At 52.0% G+C, this 18,868-nt stretch overlaps 1 protein-coding gene across 4 annotated transcripts in view; it reads right to left on the reverse strand.

Moving 5' to 3' along the window:
- The window catches only part of LOC135920702 (rho GTPase-activating protein 20-like), a 712,294-nt gene that overhangs the window by 150,533 nt on the left and 542,893 nt on the right, over nucleotides 1–18,868 (reverse strand). The window contains exon 1 of one of the 4 annotated variants that reach the window (XM_065454927.1): nucleotides 9,203–9,280. The exons of the other annotated variants lie outside the window; for them this stretch is intronic. Within the exon in view, the coding sequence (XP_065310999.1) occupies nucleotides 9,203–9,265 (63 nt within the window). The 5' untranslated portion in view covers nucleotides 9,266–9,280. Of the gene's footprint in view, nucleotides 1–9,202; nucleotides 9,281–18,868 lie in introns of those variants that run through there. 4 annotated transcript variants of the gene reach the window in all.

An 18,868-nucleotide genomic window follows, 5' to 3' on the forward strand; every position in this document is an offset into this window, starting at 1 on the left:
GGGTGAGACTGCCCCCTTCCCCCCCTTCCCCCTCCTCCCCCCAATACCGGCTCTAGATCTCGCCCCTCGCACTCACGATCAAGGTATCGATAAGCGGCACATTTCCCGCGCAGGGCAGACACCCAGAGAAATCGTCCCGGCGCCGTTCGGTCGCGCTGCAGAGGGCATCGTGCGAGTGTCGGTTGTAAACGCGAGCCCCTTCGCACGGAGCTGCGAAAGGTATTCCAGTATATCGAAACTTCGCTATACCGAAGTTTCACTGCCGAAAGACGGGAGAAATGCGGGCTCTTTTCGCGAACATCGCTCTTGCGTCAATCGCATTCACTTGTTCGGTGACGGTGTGTGGTAGATTTGTCATGCTCTGCAAAGGTACATGCCACGAGGAAGTGGCGCACGTCTGCAAGTAGCGAAAGCGTGCCATGCTTTGCGAGTGCGCTGTGGAGACGAGGACGAAACGCGGGCGTCTTTATAATCTCGTGTCAACCGCGCGTGCAAATAGTTTCGCTTTTATAAATTTGTCGGTGAGGGTAAGCTCGTTTACGTGTCGGCGTGAAAGGCGCGTCTATAGCAGTCCTAGCGGGCGGCCACGGCAGCCAAGGTCCGCCATCGACGTCACATCAACGAACACAGGCATGATACTCTCGTTTAATTCCAACTCGATAATACTTAGCTATATCTTAGGTCAGACGCACATCACCAAAGCAGGCGACGTGAGGCGACAGAGACAGTCAAGGCTGCGAAGCTCCATGCCGAATAAATGGCAATCAGTCTTCTGCTGATATATTTACGCACCACCACGCGTGCTCAAGCAACGACGCTTATGTGAACGTTAACAGTAAGCCCTAAGCTATTCGCGATTATTCGGATTATTATGGATGTTTGTCACGGCGAACCTAAACGTAAAGCGTTACAAAGCAGCTGTTATACTTCCTCTCAAGCCCTGTCGCTATCTTCAGCCGTCCGACGTGGGAGTTTCCACGGGGAAACGCAACCGCGGTCTAAATACCTAACCACCACCACCGATACGGGTCAGTATGCCTGCCGTAGCAGCCAGTGCGGCGAAAACGCGGTTGGACCTGACCCAGATAAAGGAGGCATGCCTGCGGCGAGCGTTCTCACGTACGCCCATGGAGAGACCGCGGGCGGCACAGTTAGCTCACGGCTTCAGGCAACGCGACAACACACAGGCACACACACGCGGAAACGTAAACACAAGTATAGACAACGCGAGAAGTGTAGAGGGGCGGAAGCCGCGGGCCCTTTGTTTCCAAATCGCGAACCCACACCGCGCGCTTTGGGCAAGGAAAGCCGGCGCCAAGCGCGTTAGCTAATCCCCTTCTCACAGTCGCGCTACAATGCAAATGAAGACAGAGGTGGGAGAAGAAGGAGGACTGCCGGTTTTACGCGATCCAGGTGGGAAGGAAGTGTAGCCTAAGCATAGAAGTCCGGCGCGGCGCAGAGACTTGCCCGAGCAGCGAGCACATAACAGACATACAGCTGCTTCCGCCGAGATTTCTATCGTCGGCGAGCTTTTTGGCATGCAACCGCACGGTCACCAAGGGACGCGCGGCGTGGCCTCGCAATCTGCAATGAAAGGCGGAACTGGAAAACAATGCGTGCGAAAGACGCGGGCGGTGGCTTTATGCGTATAACGCAAGCAGAAAAGACGGGGGATGTTCCTCTGAGGATTCCTTTTATTGCTACAGCTCCTGTGGGTGTATCTGTTGTTCGTTACAATTCTTGCTTGCAAGCGGCAATGGTGCTTTGAAAAAAAAAAGTAATTGCACCAAAATTATAGAAAACAACAAAAACGCCCACAGAGAGGGTAGCAATAAAGGGCGCACCTGTCCCTCTCCATCCTCTTTCCTCCATTTTTCTTTGCGAGTGGGAGACAGATTCTGTTCGGCAACGTAAAAGAAGGCGGTCGTGCGACTGTTATTATTTGGTATGCAAACACAAAAGGACAGTCACAAATAAACGAGCCATCTTGAGGAACAAGTGCTCCAACAACTGCAGCCACCAGGAGGGGGCACAAACAACGTGCGCGCCCTCCGTAAAAGGAGCAGAAAGAAATGGGCGAGGATGAACAGCGCAAAAGAAGCCGCTGGTGTCGACGAACAGAATCCGGCTATTGTAGTCATTGTAGCCCCAAGAAAGCGGCGCCTTTTTTTTTTTCATTTTTCCTGGAAGCCAGGGCAGCGAGCACCCAAGCGGTCAGTCGCGGTGCCTAGCCGTGCCGCCATCCCAAGCTGACCGAGCGACCGGCGCAGCACGACGGCTGGCCGGCATCCCTGGCCAGGCGGAGGATGGACGCTTCCTTTATCTAAGCAGCGCGCGTCTTTCTCAACTGTGCTGTCGGTCTGCGTTATCGCGGAAAACGAGCGTAATACCAAAACGAACGTACCGGACTTGCCACTACTATAAAACACCGACCGCCCGCCGCGCACCCTTCTGGCCCCGGTATATGCCCGCGACTGCGTAGTTCAAGAGATCGCGACGGAGGCATCTGCTCAAACGAGAGAGGGCTTGCGTGACAGCCGCCGCCGCGGCATGAGAGAGATGGGCAGACTAGGGCAGACTTGATTCCCTGGCGCGCTAGCTTTGCACATGCAGTGTAATAGAACAGAAGAAAGAAAGGAAAGCAAAGGAAAGGAAACGCGCTGCATACAACCGACGCGTTCGCTTCGCCTTCGCAACAATGCCCCCCAATTGGTCTCTTCCTACATAATTCTTGACTCGTTCTTTTCTCTTGCTTACAACCCGGGAAAGGGTCAAAGTAAGCAGACCCTTCCTCACCTACACGCCACAGGTTGGGGTTCCGTCGTCGTTCGCGCACTCGTTTTTCTTCGTCACCCTTTTCACCCGTTCGCTCCAGCTTTCGAGGCACTCAACGTGAAAGCCAGCGCGCGAGAAAAGGTCATCGGGAACGCGGCGCCGCTGGCCGACCTGCACCGGGTCGACCCGCGCCGGAAAAAAAGTCGAGAGTCGCTGGATAGCGAAGGGGTTGCTACACGCGCGGAGGGACCCAGAGACCGGAGGCGAAGGCTCCCCTCTCCGAGAAGTGCTCGACGCCTCCTCCTCCTCCTCCTCCTCTTACGGCGTGCGCGTCATCCATTTTGTCGGCTCCGTCGTGTGCGGGAGCGCGCGCTGGCACTGCAGGGAGCCCCGTGGATTAATTATTCCGCCAAGGCACGCTGATTAGCCGGAGGCGCGTGCTTGGAAGAAGCGTACGCGCTCGCCAACCCGCGCAGCGTCGCTATCGGATCCTCGCACGCCGCTAGCTTTGTTCGGAGGCTGCGCGACCCCGCGGTCGAGAGATGTCTGCGCGCAAGAGGCCCCGATAAAACATGCAGCGGAGCGCGGTTTCAGATAACGTCGACGCACGGCTCGCATATCGTTTACTTTACCACGCTATACCACCACCAGACGCCGCTGAAGGCGGCGTGGCTTGCGCCACGGGGAAGGGGTTTCCTTCCGGCCGCGTGTAATTAACGCTCGCGGAGATAGATGATGGAAGACGCCGAGTCGCGAGAGCAGAATGTTACCGCGGCTTGTGTGTTAGCACGCGCGCGCGAGTTTGTTAAAAAGACGAGCCAGAAACAAGATTAACGCTTTAGTGCATTCTAGAACAAACAGATAAGCCCCGAGCTGCGTACACGCCGCGCCGTTTCTCAGAATGCACGGGCGTTGGTTTCTTGAACGCTATACGCGCTACTTAAACACACTCACGTGACTCCCGAGGTGTAGTAGCACTGACGTCGTCGCAGCAGCCGCCATAACATTAAGCGTAGATCACGGTGAAAAGCGGCGCATTATCTCGATGCGCTTACCTCCGGCAGTGTCGAGGAGGTCGCGAATAGGATATAACAATATGGCTTCCTTGAAGTCACGTGAACGCTCGCTTTAAGGCATCATGAATTAAGCGGTTAAGCATGCAGCATATACCGCCAACGAAAGCCGCGAATGTCTGGCTAACGATCGGATGCCTTAATTTAATTAAATTCTTGGGTTTTACGTCACAAAACCACGGTATGATAATGATGCACGTCGTATATAGTGGTGGAATCCGGATTAATTTCGACCGCCTGCAGTTGTTCTTTAAAGGGACACTAAAGTGAAAAGTGATTTCTTCTGCATCAGTAAATCCCCGTTCTACAACACCAAAAACACCACTCTTACAACGATAAGACGTTTGGTAAGCCAGAAAAAGCGCAAGAACGAAATGCGGGTGGCGACGCCTACTTGAGTTCCCGCACCTGGGGGCTGTGACGTCTTGGATTTTGGTGGCATCTTCTAGGGCCTACTAATTATATATAGCGGTACAGATTAACTGCATTGTGTTCTAAAGCAACCAAATAATAAACATGCCAAGTTTCGGGAACCTTGATTCAGCCAACGCGGCCCAAATGCGAAAACAAACTTTGGAATCCCTGACGTCACGCTGACGTACCGGCGCTGGCGTTTCGGCGCGAAATTCAAATACTAATACTTGGACCTTCATTTTCTCATCTAATATTCAAACTATTTTCTTGAAATGACTGCCTGCAGGTTTCTCAAACAATGCTTTATTAGTCTAAACTGATTTATTGTTTCCCTTTAGTGTCCCTTTAATGTGCACACAATGTACGACTTCCCGGGAGTTCTTGCATTTCGCCCACATCGAAATGCGGCCACCACCGCCGAAATTCGATCCCGCGCATCTGCGGCCTTAGCCGTGCAACGCCATAGGCACTACGCCACCATGGACAGGTTTGGGCGCTTTCGATGTGGTTACATATCCAAACAAACAAAGGATACCTTTGGTGCTCTTGACACAGCAAACGGGATGCCTATGTGACTCGATCCCCGAGGAAGAACATGCTGCCGAAATCTGAGGTCTCTAAAAGCTAGCCCTACTGAATTTTTATATTAGACTGCATGACCTATCTCAGGAAGACACCCAGAAATTATTTGTCATAAAGTGAAACGCGACGTGAATGCGACACGCATCCTTTCCAGCAAAACTAGAGTATGAGATGCCTCAATAGTAACTGTGGTACGTGGGAGAGACGTAATCCTTTTGAGACAAAGAGGAAATACCAACGCTGTCTGCTGTGCGGGCTTTGTGTACACTTGTGGCGAGGAGATTGCGAAGATAAGACCTCTCGACCCCGTTCGGGCAACCACGGCTTATCAGTTCTTTATCTCACTGTCTCTACGCAGCGCATCCCCACGTTGACGACCACCATGGCCGCAGGTTGATCGCGTATTGCAGATTATACTATGGCGGTCTGCTCTGAAGGGGAAACTTACCGTATACCGTGAACTATTTTAATAGTAAATATTAGTGAAGAGTTGTGTTTACATGAAACCGACACAATTAGGCCGTATCGTGCTGAACCAGACAGACTGCTCGTTTACATGCTCTTTACGGAGGGCTATAGGATTCCTTGGGATAGACCGAGTAAACCGACCATTTCTAGGTGGGTTGACACAACTCGCTGCAATGCTGCCTCGACCCAATCTGCTTGCATATATACAGGAACCCGACGACCGGACATCGACTCGACAGGCTGAGTGGGTCCGATTCTGTCAAACTGGTGTGCGCGTAAACAGCTTGAGTGCGTTTCACACTCGACAGATGATCTTCAAATCCCAGATAAGTCCTAGCTAGGCCCTTACGGGCAACAATTTGGCCCATTGTGTAGTTTGACAATACCGAAATGGCCTGAACGGCTGCACAGTGAGTGGTCGGCGTCTGCGTCATTTGTCAGCTGAGCAGCATACTAAATCCTGCGCTGAAATGCCACGTGACTACATTTTACGCTGTAGAAGGAAGCAAAATGTCAATTTTAGTACGTCGAAGCATGTCACGTAGCTTCGACGCATGTATTCGCGTCGTGCTTATGACTGTTTTCTTACATCCGCTTGCGCACAGTAGACGGGAACAATCGATCTCTATTGAGTGCTATTCTGTGGCAGAACAAACCGGCCGCGGATATCGGCAGCGCGCTCTTTGAAATCTAAGAAGGCACGAGTCACAAAAACAAGATAACACGAAAGAAAGGCAGAAATAAGAAAGAAGTATAAGACGTGTTTCTGAACGTATACTAGCATATCATTCTAAGAATGTGGCAGCGCTCGCGAACCTTCGCACCGCAACGCAAACGAACGCAACCGACAACAAAGCAAACTAGCCGCCACGAGAAGTGTAACACCCCATGCAGGAAACCCTAGACGCAATTTTCGCAAAGCTTGCATCCTGGGAGTGTGTGTAGTATAGAGCTCCGCGAAGGCAATCACTGGCTGACCGCTTCCTTCAGGTCCGGCTGAACTACAGGGGAACGCGGGCGAACGCGTACATACAACAGAACATGAATGGCGGCAGGCCAAAAGCCCGGTTCGCAGAAGAGGAGGCGTCCCGGTTCGCGAAGGAAAGTTGGGCAAGATTACGCGAATACCGAAGTGACACACCAAATGCTTCCTGGGGGTACTGAGGGGCGCAGACGAAAGCAGGCGCTCTTTTGTTGAAGTTCAAAGAGATAGGCGGGCGTATCGGTGTGTACGCAAACCGGAATGGAAAAGAGAAAGAAGGAAGGGAAAGAGGCCGGGAGGGGGGAGAGATACGGTAACAAACGCCGGCGAAATTGGACTTCTGTCCGCTGGTGGATCAGAGAAGCACGCGGCAGCCTGGTGTGTTGCACAGAAGAGCAGAGGCGGAGGCGGCCGGACAAAGGAAGGAAAAACCGATTCGATGGAACTAGTGAGACGAGAGAAGCGCGGGTAAAAAAAAAATATAAACAATAATAAGAAGATTACTGAGAGCAAACGACGCTTCCGTCTGGCGGAGAAACGAAGACCGCGCAATTCCCCACCGTAGTGCTATAGAATAAGATAGAATGGGGTCTATATTGCCGAGGTAATCGACGGGCAATCGAGGGGAAACCAGCGCAGTGCTTTGAAGCCGAGTACACGAAACGGAAGGAACTACCGATCTGCAGAACGCACCCAGTGAGTGTGTAGACAGGGGGGAGGGGGAGAGAAAAGGGGGAGGGGAAACGAGCCAGAATACGCTTGTTTCCTTCCAGCAAGAAAGTGAAGAAGGTGTAATGTATACCCGAGAACGTAGCGGACGTTCGGACTCGTGAAGGGCGACGGTGCCACGTGCCTGATCCTGTTGCGCGGCTGCCAAGACGGAAACTTCGGTGCGCAAACACACACAAACACACGCGCGTGCGCAAAAGCGCGTGTTGTCCGGCAGGCCTAATGGAGCCTGCCGCCGACCGTTGAGGCAGTCCGAGATGGGCTGGCGCTTTCGAAAGGGACCGGCTTCTCAACAGGTTGTCGATGGCCGTTAGGGCAAGGAAAGAAGAGCAGCAATGCTACGCTTGGTGTGCGTGCCGCACGCACGCGATCCGCGTGTCGTCACTTCCTACGCCGAGTTGTGCAGGTTGTTGAATTTATATGCGACGCTTGGCAACAATCACGGGAGAGAAGTCGAGTCATGGAGGAAGGAAAAAATTACCGACGATTACGTTACTTCCTAATGCGAAATTTGAGCGCAGCAAATAAGCTGTTTCACCTTTTCGATAGATTGAGGCAAAGAAATCGAGCAACACATGTATGCGCTATCACAGAATTTTTTTTTATTTTTCACACGTATTCCTTTAACAAAGACTCCACTAACAGTTCTTGACAGTCATGAAGGAAGCTTTGTGGTCGGAGAAATAGACTGATATATGTTCGACTTGGTACACCAATGCTTGATTCTCAAAGACGAGATCTATACAAGTGCCTCGCGAGGTTGTCACAGCCGTGGGACGCGTTACGAGCGAGAGGAACGGGATGTTCTCCCGCATAAGTGTTAGGAAATTGCTGTTTGTCTTTATGTCAACATTAAAGTCCCCCACTACTAACATCGGTGTGGATCGATGGACGGTTAATGCGAGTTGCAGGAAGTGCACGACGTCTTTCGTGAGTGCGGTAGCGGACTCACGAAAGCGGTATCAGTCGGTCGCTGCTAGCGCTGGGGGGATGAAAGGGGGGCGGAGCTGGTTACGAGGCCGACGACAACGCCGACGCGAAACCCAGGAACGGACGCCAAAGAGCCATTTGTGTAGCCAGCCCTCCTCCACAGTCTCTCCTCCTCCCTTCCATCATCCTCCCTCGCCCGGAGAGCCGACAGCGCGCATGCGCGGCGGCGGAGCAGATTCGTCGGCGAGCTGGTTACGAGGCCGACGACGACGCGAAACCCAGGAACGGACGCCAAAGAGCCATTTGTGTAGCCAGCCCTCCTCCACAGTCTCTCCTCCTCCCTTCCATCATCCTCCCTCGCCCGGAGAGCCGACAGCGCGCATGCGCGGCGGCGGAGCAGCATATTCGTCGGCGAGCTGGTTACGAGGCCGACGACAACGCCGACAACGCCGACGACAACGCCGACGACGACGCGAAACCCAGGAACGGACGCCAAAGAGCTGCGCTCTAAAAGAAAAAAATGAATTGAGTCGCTTCGGGTTGCATTAACTTGAGCGATTGTTACACCGAATCGACGCGCCCATGCGATCGCGGGAAAGCGTATGGCCCGTAGAGTCCAGCGGGAATAACTCTTCGCGTTTCGACTTATGCTTCATCGAGCGCGAAGCTCGTGGTACGACGTGGTCAGGAAGATCGATGCAACACCGAAACAAAAAAAGCAGCGAAGACTGATCGGATCCGTTCAAGGCGAATAAACGAAAGTGTTACATGCTCGTCACGTGCTCACACCTCGCAGCAGGTACACATTTGATCACGCTTATGGTGCATATTCCGCGAGTTAGAAACATGCCTCCGTGACGGCGTTAAGATTTTTGGTCGAAGAAACAAAGACAAACGTTCCGTCATTGATTTGCGATAAGAGCACGGACCACAGCGTATGAATACAGTATATGGCGCGTGAACAAGGAACGATCACGCCTGGAACATGGACCGCGATATCAAGCGATCACGACAATTAGAATCCTTGGCCTTGGGGACTATTTCGTTGCTCGCAGTAGAGGAGAGCCGACCGCCGCACGCGCTCAGCTATGCGTGGCAGAGAACGCAATTAGTAATACAGGGTGTGGAAACCAGATGAGAATAAAAAGTCTGGCATCGAGAGAGAGAGAGAGAGAGAGAGAGAGATAGAGAGCAAGCGTAGTTAACGTATACGTACGCAGCCAACGCCGCGTACAAGCCTGCCGCTCACCAGTTTTCGAAGGAAGAGGCACGCCGCGTAGCCGTGGACGTGCGTTCCCTGCCTTTCGCCCATCGAGAATTCACAACGCCGCCGAGCTGCCACGCTGGCCGAAGCAGCGGCGGCGGCGGCATGTGCTACGTGAGCGGAATACCGCTCAGCGCGCGCGCGTTCGGACCATGGCGCTCCTGCAGCATTCTCGTTTCCTACGCCGTATATTTTACCGCCCCGCCGCCGTCCGTTGTAGCGTACGCGCTCGGGGCCGCGGCGCGCGCGAGCGTTCGGCGGGCGGGCGGGCTCGCAGGAGCTCTTGACAAATAAGCTGCTTTCTCGAAGACAAGGAAGTGGCCCCAACGCGACGAAGGGCAGTTAGTCGTTCGTGAGCGAGAGACCGGCGGGGAGGCGAGAGATTCACGGGTCGCCCGTAAAGTAACCGTCGCAAGAATACAAACACCCGACGCCAGGGGCCGCGGCTCGGCGAGGAACGTTTCTCGTGGCGCAAGTGCCGTGGCGTGAAGAGAGAGAGAGAGAGAGAGAGAGAGAGAGAGGCAAAGGAAAGACAGGGAGGTTAACCGAGATTATCTCCGGTTGGCTACCCTATACTGGGGGAGGGGCAAGAGGATGCAATAGGTGAGAGAGAGAAGGATAAAAAAAAAAGAACGGTGTGAAAGGAAATGCTGGAACAGTGAAGTGGCTTGAAAGACAGAAGTTTTTTTTTGTTGTTTCGAAAGCTCAGTGAGCCCTGGTGTAATGAATTTGCGTTACTACGTCGAATGGCTAATGAGAAGAATTAAGGAGCAGTTAACTTATCTGAGTAAGAAGAACGCAACTTACTGTAAAGCGTGCGTCATCTTCAGTTTAGCTAGCTTTGCGAGAAAATAACCCCCGCCACCCTTCTGCACGTGTCCTAGTTTTTCTTTTCTCTTTTTATTATTGTTGTGCGAATGTAGCGATACTACGCGATCCCTACATTTCCTACACTCCTAAAAATTTCTTCACAACAAATCTTTAAAAAAAAAAAATGCGCGCCATCATCGCGGCGCGCACCAGAGAAAATGCAGATGCCCCCGGAGCTGCGAGTTCATACAATGTAAAAAACAACGTTCACATGTAATGTTATTGGTTCCGCATTCCTGTTCCTTAGAAATCACCTTGGCTTCGTGCTTCTCACAATTATTGAGCCGCTTACACGATGTTAAGCACGTGCTTTCGTGCGTGCATACGCCTGTTACGTTGGCGCGTGGGCTCCCCTATACAGGCAGGACCGTGGCGCCAGTTCTTCACAACTTAAACGGCTATATATAAAGCCGCATTTGCATAAATTCGTGCAAACTATCGCGCATTTCGCGGCGCATCATCCGCAATACGTTGCGAGAGCGCTTACAGGAATTAGTTTCATGCCGACATCTGCTCTTTACTGACTCCCGCCAGATGGCGCACCGAGGCGATATGTATGCACCGCGCTTTTAGCGCATAACTCCTGCTCATACGTGAATGCGACGCGCTATAGCAAAACGATGCGATGCGCTACTACGGTGCGTCTCCGCGCTCGGCTAAAGTCGGCCAAGTAAAGGCAGACAAGGAAAAGCCCCCCGCGTTCACTGTTGAGGATAAACACGTTCGTCCAGCTGCATGCCTACAGCTCCGCAGACGCCGCGCACGGTTCGGCCCAAGTTCGAGCGATGTACAAGGCGCGCAGTTTTGGAGAAACCAGGCGTAAAATAACGGCCGAATCTAGGTCTCTCACGGACTGCAGAGGGGAGGAAAGGAAAGGAAGAAAGAGAAGAAGAAAACTAAAGATCGCCGATCCGTATCGAACGCGTCGGCCAAAGCAACCAGCGAGGCGGACAGGCCAGGCGGCGCGGGGCAGGCTGGGCAGCGCTGACGGACGGCTTTTCAAAGCCTAATCACGGCCGCCGGGGAGCACTGGACGGTTCGGGGAGACGCACGAAATGGCGAAAAGAGCGCAGATCGACAAGCACGGAACGGCGCGAGCCGAGCCAAGCCAACGCGGGCTCCGAAAAACAGGCAGAAACTTTTTGACCGACTTCTCCCTTTCCCTCTTACATCGCTTCCTCTCATTCTCTTCCTGCCACCTTTATATTTCTTAACTATATATATATACTCCACTGTGGGCTCGGGCTCTCTGAATTTTCTGTATTTCTAGCTGCCTCTGAACTGTTGCGAGCACGAAACGTTAAAAAAAAAAAAAAGTCAGGATCCGAGAGCAGCGTATATCTACCTGCCGGATCTGCGGAAAAATGTTACGCGCAGACGGTCTGCAGGAGAGGAGGTCGTGTATCTTTTTTTTTTCTTTCTTTCTTGGATTTCGTTGGATTGTCTCGCCTTTGTTATTGTTTCTTTTCCTTTATAGAAGCGCCAGGCAGGATGGACAGCGTCGGCTTCTCACCGCGGTGCCTTTTGAATGCGCCGGGATAATGGCCGGCATATTCACCGGCGCGCGTTTGACCAGAGGCTCCCTCTAGCGGGCATAAAAAAATAAAGTGTGATATGTGTGCCTCGTGGCCCATGAAAGCGCGTACGAAACGAGATACATAAAAGAACAAAAAAAATAAAGAGCAGGAATGGAAATAAAACAAGAAGACAGAAGTGGTACGCTGACCTCGTGTGTAGCGTATACCAAAAAGCCATGGAGGAGGTCCTCTATACCGTTTCTTTTTCGTCCGTGTGTGTGCTAAAGGCACATACGCTGAGTCGTGAGTCCACGTCGATCACGACCTGCTCCAGTCTGGCCGCGTTATAGTTCCTCGCCCCCTCCCAAAACGATGCACCCGTACACCCATCTGAAGAACTGGATGTAGGCAGAAAAAAGCACGACTGCAATACGCGCAGCTTACGTAGACTCGTGGAATCCGAAAAAAAAAAGCAAGCATTTTTCACACTTACAACATCGAAGGCAACCAAATGTCAACCTGCGTACTCTCCCAGAGTTCTAAACATACTATTTTTGCAGTTGTTTACTTGCTTAATTTTACAGTAAGTAAAGCGACAAGTTCGACAGAAGTAAGACTAAACATTTAAGAACTGCAGACTGGAATCTATCTCCCAAAATAAACCGAAGAGCCAGCGTTCTACACAATCTAAAAACACCGATCTTGAACGCACTGCGTGCCCGGGTATTTCGGTCATTTATCCGCTTTCATTTTAGGGCCGCAACGACACAAGTAGATTTCCCGGTTACTCCTATAGGGTAATGTAATGTGGTAAGTGTTCAAAGGAATAGGTAGGCACAATTACAAGCATCGACTTATCGACACTAGCAGCGTGGCTACATGGGCAGGGACAAAAGGCTCTTAGTGGATTACGAACGTAGGTTACCTACAAATATCGCAACGCATTCTATTCATCGACAAAAAGAAAAGGAAAGAAAAAAGACTGCAAAGCGCTAACCGTACCAATTAAGGTGGCTTGCCGGACTAAACATATACGGCTTATGCTTCTAAACTTGGAAGCGCATTTATCTTTAGCCGCGATGCCCGGTTTCTGAGCGAGATAGTACATTCGAAACACACCGCACCAAACTTAAACTTACACTGGCATAGGCTTTTTTTTTCTTTTTAGCGCTTCGGAAATCGTTGAGCAGGGACCCACAGTTGCGTACGGCGTATAGTGCTGCATGGATCCATCCTGTTACGACACAGTAGCACATTCCCGACTTTCATACGAATGATGCGGAGGTGCGCAAGATCCGGGAATGTAGGTTCCGTGCGGTCAGCAAGTTCTCTCACTGTAGAGGTTTATAACGACGCAACCGTGTCAGTGCATACGTATGCCAGACACGGACGACGGGAAAAAAGCGCGCGCCTTCTCGCGCTTAAACTGCATCTCGAAAAATTAATACGCAGACGGGAACGCGAGAATATTTCGAAGCAAGAGAGGAACAGCGAGGATCTTCCTGAGCAAGCGTCTCGAAGTCCGACCGCTCGTATATACATAGACGCCCGCCACGGACAAGCGATGACAGTTCCCTTTGAGGAGCAGCAGCGTGTACGTGAATACGTACATTGGCCCGGCCAGCTTAATTCGGCGCCGGCATGCGGCGCGTTGCGGAGAATATGACTTCCGGCATGCCACGGCCAGGCGGCCCTACATTAATAGAGGGCACGTTGCTTATTTCCAGAGACGACCGCACTACACATGGTGCCGTGAGCTCAGCCGCACTTTCAGAAAGCGACCACAGTTGAGAGAGAAAATTAGGAGCACTCCCGAAAAAAGAAAGAAAAAGAATAGAAGAAAAAGAAAGGAAGAAAGGAAGAAAATATAGTCATAACAAAAGAGGTATGCCTGCAACTACATAAACAAATAATAACGAATCACGACGGCTGCATGCATAATGGGAGTCCGGGAGGCTTTCCGCACCCCCTGAATTATGCGCACGCTGACAAGGAATAATAAAGTAAGCTATGCGAGAGAAAAGCAAGAATAAGCGAAGGAAAGCGACCACACAATTTGCCCAATTCTGCATACTTTCTTTCTTTCTGTCTGTCCTTTTTTTTTCATGGGCCGTTTCGCAAGATATCACGTTCCCGAGCATAAGGCATCATCGTGAAGCCAAGCTCGAAGCATAAAACGAAGAAGAGCTCCGGAGAGCATTTCACCACCGCCGGGCCTCGTTTTAATAAGGAGTGCAACTCGTTTGCTCCCACGCCTCCTCCTCCGTGGCGCGCAAAAAGTGAGCGAGGGGCACCAGCTATGCAACTTCCCCGTGGTTGTCAACTGCACCGCTCGCTTCCCGCGCTTGTCTAACTGACGCTGCTTGGAGAGAAAGACGAATCCTCAGCGGATTCCCTGCTGCAGACGGCCTCTACATATACTCTAAGACCGTCACAGAATTGAGAGAGGTAGAGCGTTACAGCGTGTTCGCGTCTGAAGTGGCGCCCGGACGGCGACGACTAAAACACGTAACGTCATGTATGGGCCGCTACCTTGTACGCGTTGACGCCGTGTCGAAAGTTACATCCAGAGTTGACACAACGTCGCTGCAAAAGGGTGGATCAGATAACGACGGCGCCCCTCACACTACGGCCTCAGAAATCGCTGACATATGCAGGGAAGATCTCGGAGGGCACGCTCACATCATAAGGTTTTATACTAAACATATTAGAGTGTCTGCGTGCGATGGCATGTGTGGCTGTTTAACAAGTAGGAGACTGATTCGTAGTGCGCGGATACGCCTTAACTTCGTCCTTTTGGCTTCAAACGAGCGTGTAGATAGCGAATTAACATTTCTTGAGATTTCTTGAAACAAAATATATGTACTTCCAGAAATTTCGTGCCACATCTAGCTTCCAGATTGTTCGATGATTATGAAAATATTACGGAAAAATAGTATACAGCACAAATAACGCTTAAGCAGTATTAGCAAACATCTATATTCTCGTTAGTTACCTACATACAGAGGTCTGAAAGTTACGCAATAAAGGTAATGAACACAAAACATTTCACTGCTTCAAGTGCTGGGAGGTTATCCCGCTACACAACGTGTACAAAGATCACCAGAGTGAGCTGTAACGCGATTTGTGAACGAATCCACGTCAAGTCGTGGAAAAATCCACATATATACTACTGCCGATTCGTATACGACGGTTGGACGATTTCAGAATTACGCTTCCCTTAGTACAAAACTGTATATATGCCCCACCAGACTCGTACGTGTCTGTCTAAAATGGCGGCCGCGACGACCTCACTGCAAGCGCAGCGCCGCCACCTAGATAAGAGGAGTACGCCCTGACGGGCGACAAGTGAAACAATGCGGCAGGTCGTGTGCTTGGCCTTTGCCAACAACTAATGCGGATGCGCCGTCTGTCGCTCCAGTGTTTCGTTTTCAACGCGAAGGCTGCGGCGTGCCTGAACCGAGCGCAATAACATCAGCGCGTGAGCTCTTTCTGATCATGGACGAAACATTGATAAAGAGAACGCTAAAAAATGAAAAGAAAGAACAGGAGAAACGTCGGGGACAACGAAACGGAAGCTTCGAAGTGGTGGCACGAGATCGCACGCGCTACTGACCCCTAGAAAGTGCACACGTAAGTATACGTACCACTCGCTCCTGTTCGTGTACAAGCCACCACCGCCGCCGAGAGGATGCGCGTTGAATCCCTCGGACGTCCGTACACGCGCACGCACACCGAGCGATCCAGGAAGCGCGTTGCTTGAAGGCGTCTGCCCGCCACACGCTTCTAGAATGCCTGGAAGCTGGCACCGCTGACGCGCCTGTCTTGTCGCGTGTCCGTCATACACGGCGTTTGCCTCCTCAACTCGGTCTACGCGTTGAGCGCTTTGCGGGAGGAAACGTGCGGTTTGAGTGACGACGAGATTCCGCGCGTCTGCGTTGACGCGGAGCATAACTGCGCCGTGCGGCCCGGTTCGAAACGCACGTGCAAGAAATCAACCTCAGTGGATGGGCCTCGCTCACTGTAGTCAACGTCCTTCGCATTCGCAAATACAGGTGTGCTGCATATTTAGGCTCGCTGTTAGGCTTGACTGCATTGTGGCTGAATAAAATACGTCGCCAGCGTCCCCAAGATATTTTGCCAACTTGAAAAACAAGATGACCTTGGCTGCGACATAACGTTGTCTGCGAGATCATTGAGGGCGTCTCTATAACAGATATTCTCGACAGGCAGTGCTCCGCTCCGCGTTAGCACTAAAGAACCTGCCCGCTCTTTGATCCTCTGCTTAACAGGCTTCAAATGCAATAACAATCACTCGGGCGTGTCACGATTTGAACCATCTGATTTACAAATAAAATCGCGGGTTGCCTGAGACGAAGCCGTCCCCCATTCTTATGCCCCTCGATCCAATACTTCAGCAGAACCAGTAACGTCTATCCGCCAGACGCATTCCCCCGCGTGGCATGCTGGATTGCTCTGCATTGTGACAGCGGAGCGCGCTTAAGTTGCAGCATTCCCCGTGGTAGAGTGTATAAGCGCGACTGGACGAGGACGAAGAAAGAAGCAGATACACAGACACAGCGCTGTGTCTGTGTATCTGTTTCTTTCTTCGTCCTCGTCCAGTCGCGCTTATACACTCTACCATGGATTCTAACCAACTAGCCAACCAACGTGTTTTAACCAAGCATTCCCCGGCTGTGAATTTCTCGGGCAGGACACGATGGTCGTCCAGTGGAGAATGGCGAAGGCGCGGCCACTCAGCTCGGCTGAACATCGTCAGCCCCTAGAGAGAGCACGCCCGCACGATCCCTTGTGACGGCGCTAGCGACGAAGGCGCGCGCGGCGGCGGCGGAGGCAAACGCGTTGACGGGCGAAATAACGGCTCGTCGCGGCGCGATGCGGAAATAAGTGAGCTGTCATCGGTCGCTCCTTCGGGGCCTTCTCCTCTCAGCGAGCGGCGCCGGATATATATATATATAAGGGTTTGAGAAGAAGATGAAAGGGGGAAGTAGGTAGGATATATCGCCCCCGGGCCGGACGCGAAAGTCGGAAGTATATAGCATATATCTGTAGCGCAGACAAGACGTCTGAGTGCTGGCGGCGCGGCTCGGCCAGCGATCGCCGGCCCCTCGAGACTGACTGACCGGGAAGCGGTGCGCCCCCGTACGAAACGCAGGAACGGGGCTCGGCCGGCTGAGTGTGTGTTGAGCTGATGCCCCAGTGCGCCAGGAAAGAGACGGCTGTTATTCGGAGCGAGCGAGCTATGCTCGAGCAATCCGTGCCTGCGCACCCCCTTCGCTGCCTGGTACAACCACTACAGTAAAGACGCTTCTGCTACTGACCGCTCCTACTTCGCTGTCAGTGATCGCACAATCTTCTTTGCCTTCTCTTTTTTTTTTTCGTTTCCTTTCGTGACGTTCTGCGTCGTTTCCCGCCTTGGTAACGAGAGGCTATGCGCCGGAGGGCGTATAATGTGGGTCACTGAGATAGTCGCGAGAAGAGGGGTGGGGAGCGATACGGACGTATCCGGACGCATGGCGTGTGTTAGCGAAACGCCGCGTTATAGTCGCTTTCAGCAACGCTTGACAGCGGAGCGACGAGCCTCGTTTATAAACGCGCGCTCGTAAGGTTTGCCGTAATAGGAGCTGAGCACACCGCTTCTTAGCTTGCCCGCCGCCTCCTCGCCAGTTCGCGCTTCCGGATTCTGACGGCTTAATCTTGCAGCCTGGGTTAGGACACTTCACGTCGGCTCGGCTAAGTGTCGGCTCAGACGAAACGTTGCGGAAGGACGGTTTCCTGGGGAAGGAGCCGGAGTAAGCGGGAAAACGGCGGGCGCACAAGACCGTGATGCGTACTGCAGGGTGTTTGCACTGAACTGTGAGATAAAACGGGTAGTTAATCAAGAAAATCACTCGCCTTGCACACGAGCAGCAGTTTATATGCTAGAGAAACTATAGTTTCCATAGGGGTGCATTAAAAGGGGTAACTGAAGTATACTTCAATTACCCCTTTTTAATGCACCCCTTCAGGTATTCCTGCTATTTCTTCAATTTATTTTTTGTTTCAAGCGTGCTCGTATAATCGCGTTGTTAAGATAACTGCAATATTATTAGCGTAGAAGATCTGCCAGTCATTTTATTTGCACAAACCGAACAAACTAACTTTCAGGTATAATGCACAGAACCCTTCCAACTCATTTTTTTTTCCTTGCGCAAACACAATGGGTGGACAAACAAGAAGCAAGTGCGCAAGGCAAAGGGTACCGGCACTAGGAGCTGACCGTTGACCTCCGAAGAACGTGAAGTCGGGGCTCTCACCTCGGCGAAACCCACACCGGCACACAAAGAGTCAAGAGGACAGGTAATGAGGGAGGAAGAGGGAGACGGAGAGGAAAAAGGAAAGGCCGCACAAGTTAGGCACAATCAGTGATTTACACAAGCGGCAGCTTACGTTGCGAGCTTTTGCTTCGTCACGCCCACAAACAAAAATAACAGTGCCTCGTCAAAACAAGCTAAGCAACGGTAAATAAACAAACAAGGAGGATGTCACGAAAGTGCACAACTGAGACAACCAAGCGGGCAGGAATTCCTTTCCCACAATGGCGCCTAGGCGTCGTCCGTGTCCGCAGGGGGTAGGTCACGTGGTGCCTCGGCCTGTGGGAACGCTTCGCGACGCAATCCGCACCGAAACAATGGCCACCGCCGCGACGTTTATGGCGCCCCAGCCCGGTGCTGCCGAATATACAGCAGCGGGAAGCGAGATTTTGGCGCCGCTCTCAGTATTCGTGCACGGGGTGGCGTCCTTTCTTCCTCTGTCACGCGTCCTCAAACTGTACGTAGGAAGAGAATCCACGCTCATCACAGGCGATCGCGTGTGCGAGCGTGCGAATGATGCCCAGTGGGAAACAGCTGCTCTTCCTACGTACGGCGCTTAAGTCGCGCGCTGCGCTGTGACTGACGCCGACGAGTCAAGACGCCCCGTCACTCTCCCAGAAATTTTCCGTGTGCCATGCATGATATACTCCTCCGTAGGCAAGGCTTGGGTGGCTATAAAGCAAATGGGAAAAGAAAGGAAAGAAAAGAAATGAGAGAGAGAGAGAGAGAGAGAGATGACAGGAAGGTTAGCCAGCGTAAGTACCACCTGGCTACCCTGTGCTTGGGAAATGTGTAAAGATAACAAAAGGAGAAAGAAGAAGAAAACTGAGAAAAATTCGCACGGTAACGCGAGCGTACATCAATAACACCGTCAGCCGAGAACAAGCCTC

This window comes from Dermacentor albipictus, chromosome 5 (genome assembly GCF_038994185.2).
Source record: "Dermacentor albipictus isolate Rhodes 1998 colony chromosome 5, USDA_Dalb.pri_finalv2, whole genome shotgun sequence".
NCBI classification, from domain to species: Eukaryota; Metazoa; Arthropoda; class Arachnida; order Ixodida; family Ixodidae; genus Dermacentor; species Dermacentor albipictus.